The sequence below is a fragment of the Grammomys surdaster genome, unplaced genomic scaffold (assembly GCF_004785775.1).
Source record: "Grammomys surdaster isolate TR1022 unplaced genomic scaffold, NIH_TR_1.0 231, whole genome shotgun sequence".
Taxonomy (NCBI): Eukaryota; Metazoa; Chordata; class Mammalia; order Rodentia; family Muridae; genus Grammomys; species Grammomys surdaster.
In genome coordinates this window covers 2,354,456-2,371,105 of record NW_021604676.1, presented here as the reverse complement: position 1 = coordinate 2,371,105, position 16,650 = coordinate 2,354,456, and the positions used below count along the sequence as shown (strand labels likewise).

At 39.9% G+C, this 16,650-nt stretch overlaps 1 protein-coding gene across 1 annotated transcript in view; it reads left to right on the top strand.

Moving 5' to 3' along the window:
• Tmod3 (tropomodulin 3) overlaps window positions 1-16,650 on the top strand; it is a 61,659-nt gene that overhangs the window by 33,300 nt on the left and 11,709 nt on the right. The window contains exons 4-7 of the mRNA XM_028773601.1: window positions 10,251-10,373; window positions 11,574-11,663; window positions 14,571-14,701; window positions 15,795-15,902. Coding sequence (XP_028629434.1) covers window positions 10,251-10,373; window positions 11,574-11,663; window positions 14,571-14,701; window positions 15,795-15,902 — 452 coding nt within the window. The remainder of the gene's footprint in view (window positions 1-10,250; window positions 10,374-11,573; window positions 11,664-14,570; window positions 14,702-15,794; window positions 15,903-16,650) is intronic.

Genomic DNA, 16,650 nt, shown 5'->3' with positions numbered 1-16,650 from the left:
TGTTTGCTAATGTTTTCTATCTTGAGTTTCAGGAAGTTTTCCTAGTCCTAACTCTTTGATATTGTAGTATCTAGTTCATTCATTCTCTTACATTTGAGTGCCCTGTTTTATCTTCCTTAATCAATAAATAAGAACAAAGAACACATGAAGACTTGGCTTGTTGAACTTCACTTCCCAAAATGAAAGCGTTTACTAAGATATAGCTCAAGAAGTAATGGCTAACTCAAATAACTTAGAAGTAGGGCATGATGAACTACCTGAAGAAACACAAATGGGGAAGTAAGGACAAGTAGTAGACTTTTACTTTAAAGTACAGCTAGCTAGAAAATTCTCCAAGATGGCTTAGCTTATATGCAGGGTATACTATAGAAGTTACAGTGAAGGCTGGAGAGATGCTCAGTGGTTAGGACCACTTGCTGCTGTTCCAGAGGACCTGAGTTCAGTTCCCAGCACCCACATTGTGCAGCTCACAACTGGCTGAGGCTCCAGCTTCAAAGGTACCCTCTTCTGAATACACACCCCCATACACATAATTTAAAAAAAAAAAACCCTTTTAGAAGTAAAATCAGAGTACATCTATTCAGTTCATCTAACTCTGACAACTCCTTTAGGAATACTGTCGTGATATGAGATAATTATGGCAGAGATTAATCCAAATAACTTCTTTATAATTCTAAATGTTTAAAAGCTAAAATTGTGGTTTTTTTCATTTGTAAATATTACACTAACATGTGAAAAGACATGTGCTTTTTGCCTCTTTAAACTAGTAATGGGGATATAGCTCAGCTGGTAAGAATGCTTGCCTCTCATGTAAGAAACCCTGGGTTCAATCCCCAGCACTGCGTAAACTGGGTGTGGTGGTGCAAACTATGATCCTGGTACTGAGGAAGTGGAAGCAAGAAAATCAGGGCCATGAGGCTAGCCTGAGCTACATGATACCCTCTTACACCACATACACACACAAATAGGTAAAACAATTGCAAAGTAGGCAGCTGGGCACAAAGACACTGGCAAAGGAGAGTATTTATATAGCCATTTGTAAACATGATGACCATGCACAGAGCTGACTGCGTGCACAGTGCTGACTGTGTGCATAGTGCTGACTGTGGCAGTTATTTCCCGGGATACCTGTCCATATCGTCAGTAGTCTGTCTCAGTTAAAAAGGCACAGAGCTGTACATACGCATGAATCTGTCACATGGAGAAACTATGTGCCCAGCCTTTACTATTTCTTCCTGTCTCTCTGTTGCTCACTTATGAATCCTCCTCCCCTTTGCTCCCACCATGCTTTGCTCTTCTCTGGACTGTTTCTTCCATGTCCACGATTCCATTGGCATGACTGCAGTCTGTGTGCTACAGATAGGCATGTTCCGTTGGATTCTGTTGAGCTGCTGACTCACCCGTCCCTCAGGGACACTCCTGCTCTCTCTGCTCTCCTTGGGGTACAGCCTTCTGCACTTTCTTGTTTGGGTTTTTTCCAACTCTGAGAATGGAATATTCTTGACTTCCTTCCTAAGAATCTGATGCACTCCACCTTGCTTCCTAGAGGTGAATTAAGCAGCTGTCCTAAGTGAGTGTTCTTAAGTACCCTTCACCTCACTTGCAGTTGCCTCAGCTCTCCAGAAAACTCGGGTGGCTTCCCACATCCTGTTGAGAATAAGACTTCTCTGGAGAACATTTTGACTCTTGAGTAAGTCAGAAAGCCTGTAGTTACATGTCTTTACAGCAGCTTGGGTGGTGTCTAACGCTCTACAATGGGCTTACACTCCCTTTGTCACTTGTCTTTCATTTGAGGTAGGGCTGTACCATTTCATACTTGTCGCAGAGATCAGTTTTCCTGGCGTAGTCTTTTTTTTTTATTTTTATTTTTTTTTGCTACAGTGTTTAAAATAAAATAAATTAGTTTTAAAACTCCAGTCCTGGACTTTGTTGAATAAGGAAATTAAAGTCAGTCAGATATAATGTTGTCTACTGACGAATACAGTAAGTAGATGTTTTGTTAGAATTGTGCTTTTTAAAAAAATGTGAGGAGCTTGAGAGGTGGGCCTCACCGATTAGGAACACTGGCTGCTCTTCCAGAGGACAGGAGTTAATTCCCAGGACCCAGATGGTGGTTCACAACCATCTATAACTCTAGTCCCAGCAAATCTGATGCCCCTCTGTGCTTCCACATGCAGGCAAAACACACATACACGTAAAACTAAAATCTTAAAGGTAAAAAAAAAGAAAGTTATGTCTATGATTTACATTTTTTAACTTTTCTTAAGTTATGTGCATCTGTGTGTGTCAGTGTGCACATGAGTGCAGGTGCCCTAGACAGCCAGATTTGGGGACGTTGAACACTAACGTAGTGCCCTGTGTGGTGGTACATGCCCTTAATCTGAATCTTTGTGTCTAGGCCAGGCAGGGCAACACAGTGAGACCATGTCTCAAAAATAAAAATAAAATAAAATAATTGATAATAAAAATGTACATTTGTTCTGTTTACTATAAATCATTTCCTTCATAGTATAAAGTTTATAGCCTGGTGTGATAGTGAGTGCCTTTAATTCCAGTACTCAGGAAGCTGAGGTAAGTGGATTTTTGAGTTCAAGGCCAGCCTGGTATTACAGAGTAAGTTCCAGGACAGCCAGGGCTACACAGAAAAACCCTGTCTCAAAACAAAGAAACAAGCAAACAACCTATATGTGTCACGTCATTCATCCGAGGTCAGAATTTCAATAGAGAAATAATCATGACTTTTAAAAAGCATGCAAGAATTAAGATGGTCATAATACAGTAGACTACTAATACACTTGTTAATGAATGACTTGGGATAAAAATAATACATCCACCTTATCTCTGTCTGGTAAAGCCTAGCATTTCACTCACCCTGTGAGGCAGTTAGGGCACAAACCAAAAATAACCAGTATAAAGGAAAGGCATTAAATTAGTCAGTGCCTCCTAGTTATTGAGATTTAAAATGTTATATTAGAAAGCACTTATCCAGTAAGTGATCTCACTGTCTAATTCCCTTAGTCTAAAAAAAAAAAAGAAACAAAAAAACTTTATTTGGGACTGGAAAGGTGGCTCAACAGTTAAGTGTTTACTACTCTTGTAGGTGATCCAACACACACAACTCATAGCTGCCTATACCTCCAGCTCCACAGCATCTGATGCCCTCTGCTGGCCTCTGAAGGAACTTGTATCAAATACACATTACCATAAGTGCAACACACACACACACAAACACACACACACACACACACACGCACGCGCGCGTGCGCACCTCTATAGTGTGTTAAATAATATTTAAAAACCATCCTTTGCTAATAAAGATTGTGTAAAAGGAAATTTCTGCGCCATAACAATCTCCCCATGTAAGGTATATGATTCAGTAATGTTGAACATATTCATAGAATTATACAACCCCCACAATCTTTAGTTGAGGACAATTTCATCATGCCCCATAGAAACTCTGTATCCATTGAATCAGTCAGTCTACCCCATCCCTGTTCTGTTCCATAGCCATAGGCAAGCACTGAGTTACTCTCTGGCTCTGACAGTTCACATCAGTGGACTGATACGATGTAAGCTGATGACTGCCTGCTCTCACTAAGCGTGTGCACTCCACAACAGACCTACATTCTCAGCCCTCCCTTCACTCCTTTTAGTAATAGAATCATATTCTATTGTATTTTGTTCTTTAATATTAGGGTTGTTTCTGAAGTTTAGTTATAAATATGCTGCAATGAATATTATATACAAGTGGCTGTTGTTGCTTTTGTTTTTTTGCTTTTTAAAAACAGTTACATGCTGTAGCCCAGGCTGGTCCCCAACTCCCTTAGTCTTAGGGATCATCTTGCTGTAGTCTTCCAAGTGCTGGGTTACAGGTGATTCATGAGCCATTACCCTCAGCTTTCTGGTTTGTTTTGGATTGATGCTTGTGATGGGAAGGGGGAATCTAACGTCATGGAATTGTGCATGTGACTCTCTAGTTGTCTGCTGATCTTTCTCAATTGAATTGTCTTATGTTCTTGTAGATGAATCAGTTGCCCAACATACAAGAGTTTACTTATAGATTCTATTCCATTGCTGTAAATATCTTTCTTCTACGTGGCAATACTGGCTTAATTACAATAGGTTTGCATTAAATCTTCAAGTGGCCAACTGTGAGTTCTCTGGCATTGGTCCTTTTCAAGGAAGCCTGTCTTGCTTAGATTTCTGTAAGGCCGTTCTGGCTTACTTAGATTTCATATGAATTTTCAGTTTAGCTCATCACTCCATGTAAAGTGAACATTTGGGATTTTCTAAAGGCCTCAAGTCAAGAAAGAAATGTGGAATGAACCTACACAATCTGTATTCAGAGTACATTTAGATCCTACCTAATTTATACCTTCTTATAAAATTAATCTCAATTATTTACTTGTGTTAAGGTACTCCCAAAGAAAACATGAAGTGATTCCTTTTTTACTGTTGAATAGGAATTGTCTTTTTTATTTCTTGCTTTTTTTTTCCTTCTGGTACAGACATTCCAGCTCCTGACTTCACACATGGTAGGCAAGCTGTCGCCTGCTGAGCTAAATCCCCAGCCACAACCCCCTCTTATTAAAAATAGATTCTTTTCTCATACAACATACCCTAATTACAGTTTCCCCTCCCTCCAGTCCTCCCAGTTCCTCCCCACCTCCCCTCCCATCTGGCTCCACTCCCTTTCCATCTCTCATCAGAAAAGAACAGGACGAAGTAATTACTTTTTGTTATTAACACATTTCTACATATGGAGAGATTATCATAAAAAGAATCCCAAGACAGGTCCCAGATCCACATCAGGGGCTATTTAAAACTAGCGTTCGGTATGTATGCTACCACTTTTTAATATTCCTGGTAAGATTGCAACAGCTCATTTTTAAAGCTGAACTTATTTAGAAATAAGACATTAAGTTATATACAAGACTTGAAAGGAAATGTGAATTCATAAAAAATCATTATTTCTCCAAAAATTGTTCTTTTATTTGGTGCCTTTAAAAATGTGTAACTACTTTGTATGTATCAAAGAATTAATAAAATGAGTTTGATTCCAAAAAATAAAGATAAAAAATTGTGTTAAAATTTCCATAGGTCTTCAAAAAATTTTTTTGGCTTTTTTTTTCTATTAAGGTTTATTTTGTACTTTTAAGCATTAGTAGAAGTTTGTGGGTGGGGGAATCAGATATGAATAATACCTCAAGAAATGTGGGTGAGGATTATAAAAATAAACATCTTAGATTTTTACAATGCTTTAGATTCCTTCAGCTCCTCTAAGGCATGGACAGCTATTTGGTAGTTTGGTTAGTTTTCTTTCATTTTCATTTTTTAAGACCAGGGTGGCCTCAGACTTAGTACACATGTTAGGCCTGAGGGTGACCTGGAACTTCCACCACTTCCCACATAAGGCCACATTAGCTTTACTTTTTTCTTTTTTAATTGACAAAAGTAGAAACTATATATATTTGCAAACCTTTTATAGATATGCACAGTATAGAGTGGCAAAATCAAGGCATTTGATACATGGTTGTTGTTTTGTTTTGCTATGTTTTGTTATAGCAAATAGCTCATATGGTTTTGTTTAGTTAGTGAATGCTATAATCCAGTGGTTCTCAGCCTGCCTGCTGGCTGTTGGAATGCAGATACACATCAGACCAACTACTAAACACAAGTCTCTGGGATACAACTCAAATACTAGAATTTCTCAAAGCTGGTTGCCAAGTCCACTCTGCATTCACTGCTTAGGACCAGCTCTGAACAGCAGGGAACGCAGGCAAGCTTGAGCCCACAAGTGCAGCGACAGTGGAAGTCATGCCCGCTATACCACACATGCTCCGACCCTGTTAGGGTTTGGAGGTCAAGCCCAGAGCCTGTGCATCCCAGCCCTCCTATGTACCTTGTCCGTTGTAATAGTAATCCCAGTGAGGATTTTAGAACACAACTACTTGGATTTGCTTTTAATTATGAACCAATAATGAAAAATTACCTAAAGGGCTGGGGAGGTGGCTCAGGGGTTAAGAGCACTTGCTACTGGGACACAGGTTTAGTTCCCAGAACACACACAGTGGCTCACAACTGTAAATCCAGCTCCAGGCATCCAACACCCTCTCCTGGCATCTGTGGGCACCAAACATACACATGTAAATGTGTGGTCTAACACTCATACACATAAAATAAAGATAAATAGTAAAAGGTATATGTGATCTATTAGTAAAATATATGCTTTTTACTCATAAATAGTAAAAAAAAAAAAAAAAATTAGTCACCAGAACCCCTACATTTTGAGATCAGTTATACATACTACCATGTAGCCTGCCATTTTGTTGTTGTTGTAGGGGAAGGTCTTCTACTAGACATAATTACGTTTTTAAGCTACCAACTTATTGGAGGAAACACTGGCTTAAAGAATTTGGAAACTTATTTCAGGGCTGGAGAGATGGCTCAGGAGTTAAAGAGCACCAGTTTCTCTTCCAGAGGACACCTATGGCAGCTCAACAGTCATCTCCAGTTCCAGGAACTCTAATGCCCTCTTCTGGCCTCTGTGGGCACCAGGCATGCATATGTGGTACATAGACCTGTAAGCACAGGCAAAACACCCATATACATAAAATTATTTCTAGTTAATTAGCTCACTTTTGAACCAGCATGTTTGAATTATGCTATATAAAATGGGTCCATTTGGATTAAAAAGTTGCTCACCGAGTTGTTATTCAGCAAGATGGATTCTAGGCATACAGGGATGACCAGATCATAGATTCTGTCTTTGAAAATCTTAAGGGAGGGAGGCACACAAAGTAGTCTTAATTTGCCTTTTCCTGATGACTAAGGTTATTAAACATTCCATTTATATTTTTTTCTTCTGAGAATTGCTTTTTCATTTCATTAGCCCATTTATTGATTAGCCCAGTTTTAAATGCTGTGCAGAAAGCTTTTAATTTTGTGCAACCCTACCTATTGATATTAGAAATTGGTTCCCGTACTATTGAGGTTCTGTTCAGAAAGCTCTTTTGTACCCCCAGTGTTTTGAAGAGTATTCCTATGTTTTTCTCTAGCAGTTTGAAGTTTTAAAATAAGGTATTTATTCCATTTCTAATTGGTTTTTACATGGCAAGAAAGATAATGGATCTAGTTGTGTTCCTCTGCAGGTAGACTCCCAGTTTTGCCAGCACCTTTTGTGGACTAGGCTATGCTTCTTTACTGCATGTTTTTGTCTATCTTCATCAGTGATTAGATGCCCACAGCTTGTCGGTGTATTCCGGTTCTGTTCCAAGTCTGTAACTCCTGTAGTATGGTTTGAGGTTTGGCAATACCTCCAGTTTTGATCTTGTTCTTTATGACTGCTTTGGCTGCCTGTGGACTCTTGTGATTCCATGAGCTCTTGGGCTCCCTAAAGCTGAGAAATAGCATCCAAACTTTGATTGGCATTGTGTTAAATATGTAGATTAACTTTGTACTATAGTCGTTTTCACAATTAATTCTGCCAATAAGAGCATGGAGGGTTCTCTATTATCCAATATCTTCATTGATTTCCTTTTCCAGTGTCTTAAGTTTTCTTTGTGGAGGAGGGAGGAGATCAATACAAATGGAATATTTTTTCTACCTTCTTTCTCTTGAGAGTTCATTGTTGGTGTGTGTGTGTGTGTGTGTGTGTGTGTGTGTGTAGACTACTGGTTTCTTATATTGATTTTTGTATCCTGCAACTATATTGTTAGAGCTAAGAGTTTTCTAATAAGTCAGGTGGTGGTGTACACCTTTTATCCCAGCACTCTCAAAGTAGATGAAGGGAGAAGTCTATAGATCGAGTTCTAAGACGTCCAGGGCTACACAAAGAAACCCTTTCTTGAAAAGCTGGGGGGAGTGGATTACATAAGATCTTTTAAGTACAGACAATTATATGGTCAGTAATAAGGAATCTTTGTCTAATTACTATAGCTAAGACTTGAAGCTCTGTCTGATGCTCTGTGGCATGTATGTCATTAATGTCTCCTCACTGTTAGAGCTAAGACTTAAAGCACTGATTTCAACTGGCACGCTGAGGTATATATGTAGTTAACACATCCTCATTAATACAAAGTCATCTGGATTGACCCAGTATCAAAATCAGAAAATCCCTGGCTTTAAATTCAGATATAGGAAGTTTCAAAAACTGTTATTCTCGCTATGTTACTTTTTCTGTCATTTTAACAAAAGACCTGAGAAAACCAACTTTGTTCCTTTTAAAGGAAAACTTGAGGGCTGGTGTGGTAGCACATACCTTTAGTCCTTGCACTTGGAACACAGGAGGATCTGAGATCAAAGCCAGCCAGGGTTATATAGTGAGACCATTCTTTAAAAGTTTATATTTGCTCACTGCCCTGAAAGTATCAGTATGTGGTGAGCCAGCTCCTTTACTTTGGGGCCTAGCGTGAAGCAGAACACCGTGATGAGAGCATGTTGTGGAACAGAGATGCTTGCCACAAGGCAGCCAGGAAGGGGCAAGAAATGGGGTATATCTTCCCAGACCTCTCGAGGAACTTGCTTGTAACTAGTCTCTTTATCCCACCCCCACATTCTAGGGCCATCATTTGGCCATCATGGATCCACCTAGGGATTAGGTCACAGCTGTCATGATCCAATTACTAATAGTGACTGGATTACCAACTGGGAGACAGGACTTCTGCCCAAGAACTTTTGAGGTACTTCACAGCTAAACCATAACAACCAAAACAACAGAATAAAGTGACTAGTATCTGCCGTACTGGTTAGCACAGCCATCAAACTAGATGTTTCTACTGAGCACTTGAAATATAAATGAATTTTTAATCAAATAGCCACAACTATGGCATTAGATACAGTGCAACAATAGAGACAGGCAGTCTGTCTTTAGTGCTGGGGATGGTACTCCAAATACAGAGGAAGTGAAGAGGAAAAACTCCCCAGGGCTTGCTTGTCATCTGGGAGAGACCTAGGAAGAGTAGCAGAGCTACAGCTTTTCCCAGGCCATCCTCCTGCCGTAGAGTGGAAAGCAGATAAGATAAGCAAGGGTCACCTTATCCTCTAGGGTACAAAGAGCAGAGTGTGGGAGGTAGAAAACAGCCACCTGTTACCTAGAGAGTTTTCATCAGGGCTGCATGTCAGGGGTGGAGAACACAGGACAGTAGACAACTTCTCCAAAATCCCAGGGTCCAACTCAGAGCTTGACAGGAAGCTCCTTATATGTTCTCAAAATGGTTCAGCACTCAGGAGGCAGAGGCAAGCAGATCTCTGTGCATTGAAGGTCAGCATGGTGAGTTCCAGGGTAGCCAGGGGTACAAAAGAGAGACCTTATCTCAAACAAAGAAAAAAAATCAATAATAATAATAAATCTTTAATTATTAAAAATAACCAAAGAATCTAATGGAAAAGCATACAGCAGCATAACATAAAGAGATGGGCAGCTTTTCTCAGAGATGTGAAATAATTTGTTTTTTGTTGTTTTTTTTTTCTTTCTTTGAGACAGGCTCTCATAAGCTCATGGTAACCTTGAACTTCTGATCTACTTTCCTCTCCCTCTCTCACAGCTAGCTAGTGTCCTTGCTTCAGAGGAACGGTTGTCAAGTTTTAGGACACCACTTGGAACATAGAGAAATTTCTCTGCAGTTAGAACTTAGAACTTAAGTATCTAGAATTATCTCTGTTGTTCCTCAACTAACCATAACAATTTGTAGCTTAACAATAAGAAATTGGAAGCCTTTTTAATTTTTATAAATTTTATAGGATTTTGGGTGTGTGTCTGTCTGTGTGTCTGTCTGTCTGTGTGTGTTTGGTTGGTTTGGAGCTCACTGCCATCCTTCTTCAAGCACCCGGTACTTTCATGATTAACTCAGCCAGCTTCATGTAAATATTGAGTCAGAATCTGTGAAATAACTCACAATTGTTCCACAAAAGAACTGGGCATTGTGTACTCAGGAGGCTGAGGTGGAAGGATTGTGAGTTCAAGGCCAGTCTAGGCCACATAAAAATTCAAGCCCAGTCTGAGCCACAGAGAGAAATTCTATCTCAGAACAGAAAAAAAAAAGTTGCCATTTTTTATTTTCAGAGATGGGAAGATTTTTCAGTTATTCTTGCTTTCTAGCACGTGTAGCCAGTATATTGCTGTAGATGTTGATTTTGACCCGCTTGGCTATTTCAGTTGCACATGCCTTACCTGATGTGTGTGAGAGGGACAAAGATGACAGTGAGTTAGTGGCAGTAGTAATAAATAACAAATGTTTTTTGTTTTTCAGGGAAAATTTTTATCCCTAAACAGAAGCCAGTGCAGACTTTTAGAGAAGAAACTATATCCCTTGATCCAGAGTTAGAAGAAGCCTTGACAAGTGCTTCAGACACGGAACTGTGTGACCTTGCAGGTATCTCCCAAGATGGGGGGATTTTGAATGAATGTGGCATGGGGCAAGCAATGCTGGACCCATCTGCATGCATTAGACAGATGCCTGCTTTGCACAATAAATCTAACAGCTGGATTGTTTTATATATTCTCTATGGTGAAATTTTATAGTGATAAGATTTCTTATTTGATGATATTCCTATGTTGCTGTATTTCAGTCTTTCTAACAACAACAAAAGCTATTCTGTCAGCTGGTGAGCCTGCCAGTCTGAGCACTAGGAACAGCCTGCAGGGTCACCTTCTGCCCTGTTTTATGGAGAGTAGAAATCAGGAGCTGTAGTCACTTCCCCAACTTCACTGAATGACAAACACTGCAGACTTCTGTGCCCCTATGGCCAATTTCCTACCTGGACCACTCTTCCCACTGACTATGCAACTGCCCATTTTCCTGGGTAGAAAATGTGTCATGTGGGAAGATCCTCATACTGGATAACTCTTAAGAACTGACATGTTTGAAAATAGAGTGAAGGTTCCTGGGAAGGAACCTTAGAAAGCAGCATGTGTCATCACAACTCCAGAAGGTGGTGTATTCCTTACGGAGCAGAGCACTGGGGCTTTATAAACGGAAGCTTCATCAGAGAGTACACCAAAGAATTTGAATGCTTCTGAGAATGCCGTTTTATTCTAAATGGAAGAACTTAACAGCACTTACTGTAGTCATATAGTCATGTGTGCCAGCATGCCCGGCCTTTTACTCTGTCTTTGTATAGTGTTATGTTCCTACAAACCTAGACAGTGCATCTTTTCACTTTCCTGTCTTAGCCACCAGATGGAGCTAAGCCCAAGTTTTCCTTTCAGGTCAGCCTGCCTCACCCTGTGGTCTAAAGTAAAAGATGGTAGGAAATGACAAGGGTATTGGTGAGACTAGATGACAGGTTGTCGGTGACTTCTGACCACTGCCTCGCCCTCCCTCCTGTTTGCGGGTGTAAAGTCCATTTTTGTTTAGTAGGACAAAGTCTGGAGAACGTTAAAAATATTTAAAATTTTTGTTTGCAAACTGAATGCTGGGCTTACAGCTATAGTCACAGCCCCATGGAAGAGTTCAGCCCAGGAGTAGCCTGCCAGAGACACAGCAGGGCTCCATGTTAAAAAAAAAAAAAGTGAAAATGAAAAGGTTTAGAGCAGGTAGAGGTGGAAAGCTAACTGTCTTCTGTCTCTGCAGCTATCCTTGGGATGCACAGTCTGATGGCGGACACGCAGTACTGTGACGTGCTGGGAAGCAGCAATGGCATCAGCCAAGAGCATCTTCCAAGTGAGCAGCTAAAGTGCCTCGTGAAGTCTAAGCCTCTGTCAGATATAGTCTGCTTCTCCCGTGTATTAACTTTGCTGTTTATTATACCAAATATTCAAGTATAATATATACATGTGCTAAACCTAAAATTTAAGTATGCTGTTACTATCACAGAAAGCCATTAAAAATCTTAGATGTAGTCAGGTGTTGGGAGTCATGCCTATAACCCCAAAATTAAGAATGCTTCCTGAGCCAGGTAGTGGTAGCAGCACACGACTTTAATCCTGACAGTTGGCAGAGGAAGGGGGGTCTCTGAGTTTGGGGCCAGCCTGGTCTACAGAGTGAACTCCAGTACTGTGCTACACAAATAAACCCCGTAGCAAGCTAGTTAGCTAGCTTCCTGTTCTTCTGGAAGACAAGGTTCAGTTTCTACCTTTTATAGCTTACAACTCCAGCTCCAGGGATCAAGGGCCCCCCACACATGTGACATACACACACATATACATAAAGTAAAATAAATATTTTTAAAAATCAAATTTAAGGGCTGGAGAGATGGCTCAGCAGTTAAGAACACTGACTGCTCTTCTAGAGATCCTGAGTTCAATTCCCACCAACCACATGGCAGCTCACAACCATCTGTAATGGGATCTGATGCCCTCTTCTGGTGTGTCTGAAGACAGCTACAGTGTACTTGTGTAAAAAAATAATTTTTTTTTTTTTTAGAATACTTAGTAATGTAGTTTTTGTTCTTTTTTTGAAATAGGGCCTCGCTGTGTAGCCTTCGCTGGTCTTGAACCTCAGACTGCCTCCTGAGTCCTGGCAGTATGTACTGGGAGCGTAAATACTAATGGCAAACAGTATAAACGCCACACACGCTTAGGGTTTTTAATTTGACTTGCTTTTTTCTACAAGTTGTTTTTGCAGTGAGGATCCAACAAAAAACCTTAAGCAAACTACATGAACTTTCTACCACTGAACAGCCCCGACCAGCCAGGCCTAGCTTTTGTTAACATTTTATTTTTGTGTTGCTAGTTTTTAAGGAATCCATGGAAAAATGCTGACAAAGTTCTCTTTTTTTAAATATAGGATGTTTTTAAATTCTCAAGATAAATATATTTTATATATGTATACTATGTATATAGCGTTTTTAAGTATCTCATAAGTATATACACTACAGACTAAATGTCTCAGAGCTGGAGAGATGGCTCAGCAGTTAAGAGCTACTGCTCTTCCTAGAGGATCGGGATTTGGTTCCCAGCACCTACATGATGGTGCACAACCACCTGCAGCTCAAGCTTCAAGGGATCCAGTGCCCTTTTCTGGCCCAAACAGGCTCCTGAGTGCATGTGATATATGTATATTCAAGTAGGCACACATGCAAACTCATAAGTAATATTTTTAGAAAAGAAGTAAATGTCTATATTCACAAGCATTCTGTAGCCTACCACTCCCCTCAGGTGTTAACAAGTTGGTATATATCTTGTTTTATAATTCAGATCCATTTAAAATGTATATACAAATGTATACATGTTATGTATAAATTGTCTTTTTAGTAGCATTTATGTATTTATTGCAATTTAATTTTTAAGAATTTTAATTACTGTTGTTTACATTTTTGGTTTTTTATGGCTGTTTTGTCTGAATGTATGTCATTGCACCTATGGTGGCCAGAGGTGAGTGTTGGATTCCCTAGGCTGGAGATGGTGTGAGCCACTGTGTGGATGCTGGAAATCAAACCCAGGTCCTCCACAAGAGCAGCTAGTGCTCTTAACTCTGAGCCATCTCTCCAGTATTCAACTTAATTTTTTAATAATAGCACTATTCCTAGGGTTGGTTTCTTTTCTGTCTTTTTTCTTTTTTAAATTCTTACTATGGACTTCCTCTGTGCACTCCGTCAGGTGTGGATTATTCTCAGTATCACAACAGCCCTATGAAAAAGGTATTGTTCTTGTTACTGTCCTCTGAGGAGCTGGGGTTTTACAGAGATAATGAGCCTTGGTGTCACAGAAAGTCAGCACTGAGGGTTTTGCAGACTTAGTTCATTCCGATGTTTATGTACTTATCCCTTTTGTAGTGTTCTGTAGTTTGGGTATTTCCTTTGGTTCTTAACTTTAGATGTGAATGTAGGGATTTTGCTTTGGTGAATATTGTGGGGAGCTGGCAAATGCTTAAATATCAGTGTATCAGTGTGGTTCCTCAATTTTGGAGATTGTCAAGACGATCACTAAGGAACTGTGTGCTGCGGTGGTACACACCTCTAATCTAAGCACTCGAGAGTCTAAAGCAGAGGGTTGCAAGTTCTAGGCAGCCTTGTTTACATGGCAAGGCTCTGCTTTAGAATGAGAGGCAGGGAAAGAAAAACAATGAGCCGATTCAGCACCAGCCTGACCCGCCCACTCTTCCCTGGGAACCTTTCGTGTAATTGTAGCATCCCATCAAACGGATACTATTTTTTAAATGAAGCCTTATTTTTGTTACTTTGTCCCCATATATGTATGTATGTATGTATGTATGTACGTACGTGCGTACGTACGTACGTACGTACGTATGTATGTATGTATGTATGTATGTCTCACAAATTAAGAACATTTAAAAAGCATAACCCAATGCCATTATTAGATGCTGGACCTTTAAGTACTCTTATGGTTTTATAAAACTAAAAACTCCCTTATTTTCATTCAGTGAAGTGCTCCTCCATCTGCTACAGTCCACTAGCTGGAAGAAAGCCAACTCATTAAATGGAAGCAAACCTACTCTTCCCTTGTTTTCTGTATTTAGTAACACTCATTTGACGACATAAATAACCACCAGCATATAAAGGGTCCTTTAGCAGTTCTGCAGAGTGAGGCTAGATGACCAAGTTGCTGTGTATCTCCTCTTGGGCTCAGCTGTCTCAGTGAGCCCTTCTCTTTCCGTTTGCTCCTGCAGATGTGGTTAAAGGGGAAAAGATTCTTCCAGTGTTCGATGAGCCACCAAATCCAACCAACGTTGAAGAGAGTTTAAAGAGAATTAGGGAAAATGATGCCCGTCTTGTTGAAGTTAATTTGAATAATATAAAAGTAAGTATGTTAGGCATGTAATACACATATGTATCAACATCAACACATGATGTTTGCTGTGTGTCAGTGGAACTTAAGGTTCTAGTATGTAGTCTTAACTCCTTGCTTTAAGGTGAAGTATACTAACAGTATATGAACATAGATTCTCTCAAAGTTTAGAAATTCAGTGTTACAGAAAGTATTTAAAGAGTTTATCATATAAAATGTAAGCCCTACACATAGTAAATTTAACTTTTAAAATACTGTCCACTTTTTTATTTTGAGACAAAAGTTCTTCTGTGTAGCCCTGGCTATCCTGGAACTCACTCTGTAGACCAGGCTGGCCTCAACTCAGAGATCCACCTACTTCTGTCTACTAACTTTAGCCTTTGGTTTTTGTTTTAATCAGGTTTCTGAAGGTATTTTTAATATAATTAAGTAAAATTCTTATAGTATACAGTCCTGAGTTGTACAAGCTGTAAGATATTGTTGTCAAGTTGTAAAACAAAAAATAAATGACTGACTGATGGATGTAAAGCCTGCTGTCCCGCTAGACACTCTTTAGGCCCCTTTGTTATCCTCTGTCCGCCCTGACAGCCTTCAGATTGAGATTTGGTTTGCAGCTTTTTAAGTCTAGCCTTTGGCAGAGTGTACTCAACATTTACCCATACTGAGTAGGTTTCACTAGGTTGTTCTTTTCCACTGTGGAGTCATTCTCACATAGGTTTTACTGTAGTTTGTTTATTCATGAGTCAGTTAGTCACATAGATTGCTTCCAGTTTAGAATGGTTATGTATAAAGTAGCTGCAGACATATGACGTCTTTGAAAAATACAGGTTTTTCTTTCTCTTGATCAAATGACTAGAAATTAGCTTTCTTACTGGTTTTTGGTTTTTGGGTTTTTTCAAATTATTATCCCTGATGGTGTGTTTGTTTTGAGACAGGGTCTCTCTATGTAGTCCTGGCTATCCTAGAACTCTGTGCAGACTAGGCTGTTTGTATGCTTCCTGGGTATACTTTAAAGCAAACAGCAAGTATAAATGCATTTTATTGATGGATTGAACTTCCTGAAAACTAAAATGTTGATGGTGTTTCACATTTCTTGTCTTTCAAGAATATCCCAATTCCAACTCTAAAAGATTTTGCGAAGTCTTTGGAAGCCAACACACATGTGAAACATTTCAGTCTTGCAGCTACCAGGAGCAATGACCCCGTGGCTGTGGTAAGTATGCTGTGATTGACAGTGTCAGCCATTCCCAACTGACATCTACAGACTTGTGTCATATAGTGAGATTAACCCAGTTTGTTTTGTGAGACAGGATCTCTCATAGTCCAAGGCTCTGTGTAATGGAAGATGGTCTTGAACTCCCTCGTTCTCTTGCCTCTGTTTCCAAGTGTTGGGATCATAGGTCTATACCACTGCACCCACTTCAACTGTGACTCCCCTACCATTTATCTATTCATTTATTTATTTGGGATGTGTGTGTGTGTAGTGTCCAGTGGCCATGGACGAACTGGGTTTACCTGAAAGGGGGGCTGGAAATGAAAAAGCGATGGAGGTGAGGGGGACAGGAGAAGCTTGAAGCCAAGACAGGATTCTGATCAGGCTCAAAGTTTTAATATTCAGCACTGCGTTTATATAGGGAAGCCCACCAAACCCATCCTTTGTTTCAGCTGGATTATGTTGCAAAGCAAGCTCAGCGAGCAGTCTGTTTTTCTAAGTTCCAATAGGAAGTTGCATGTGCAGCCAGGGTGGATGACTCCACTTGGGTCGTTAAGGTCCATTGTGGCAAGCAAGTTCTATTCAGCCTGTTCAAGGCTGGGAAGGGCACATGTGTGTGGGTGTGTGGGTGTGTGGGTATGTGGGTGTATACATGTGTTACAGTGTGTATACATGTGTTAAACAGTGTGTATACATGTTATAGTGTGTATACATGTGTTACAGTGTGTATACATGTGTTACAGTGTGT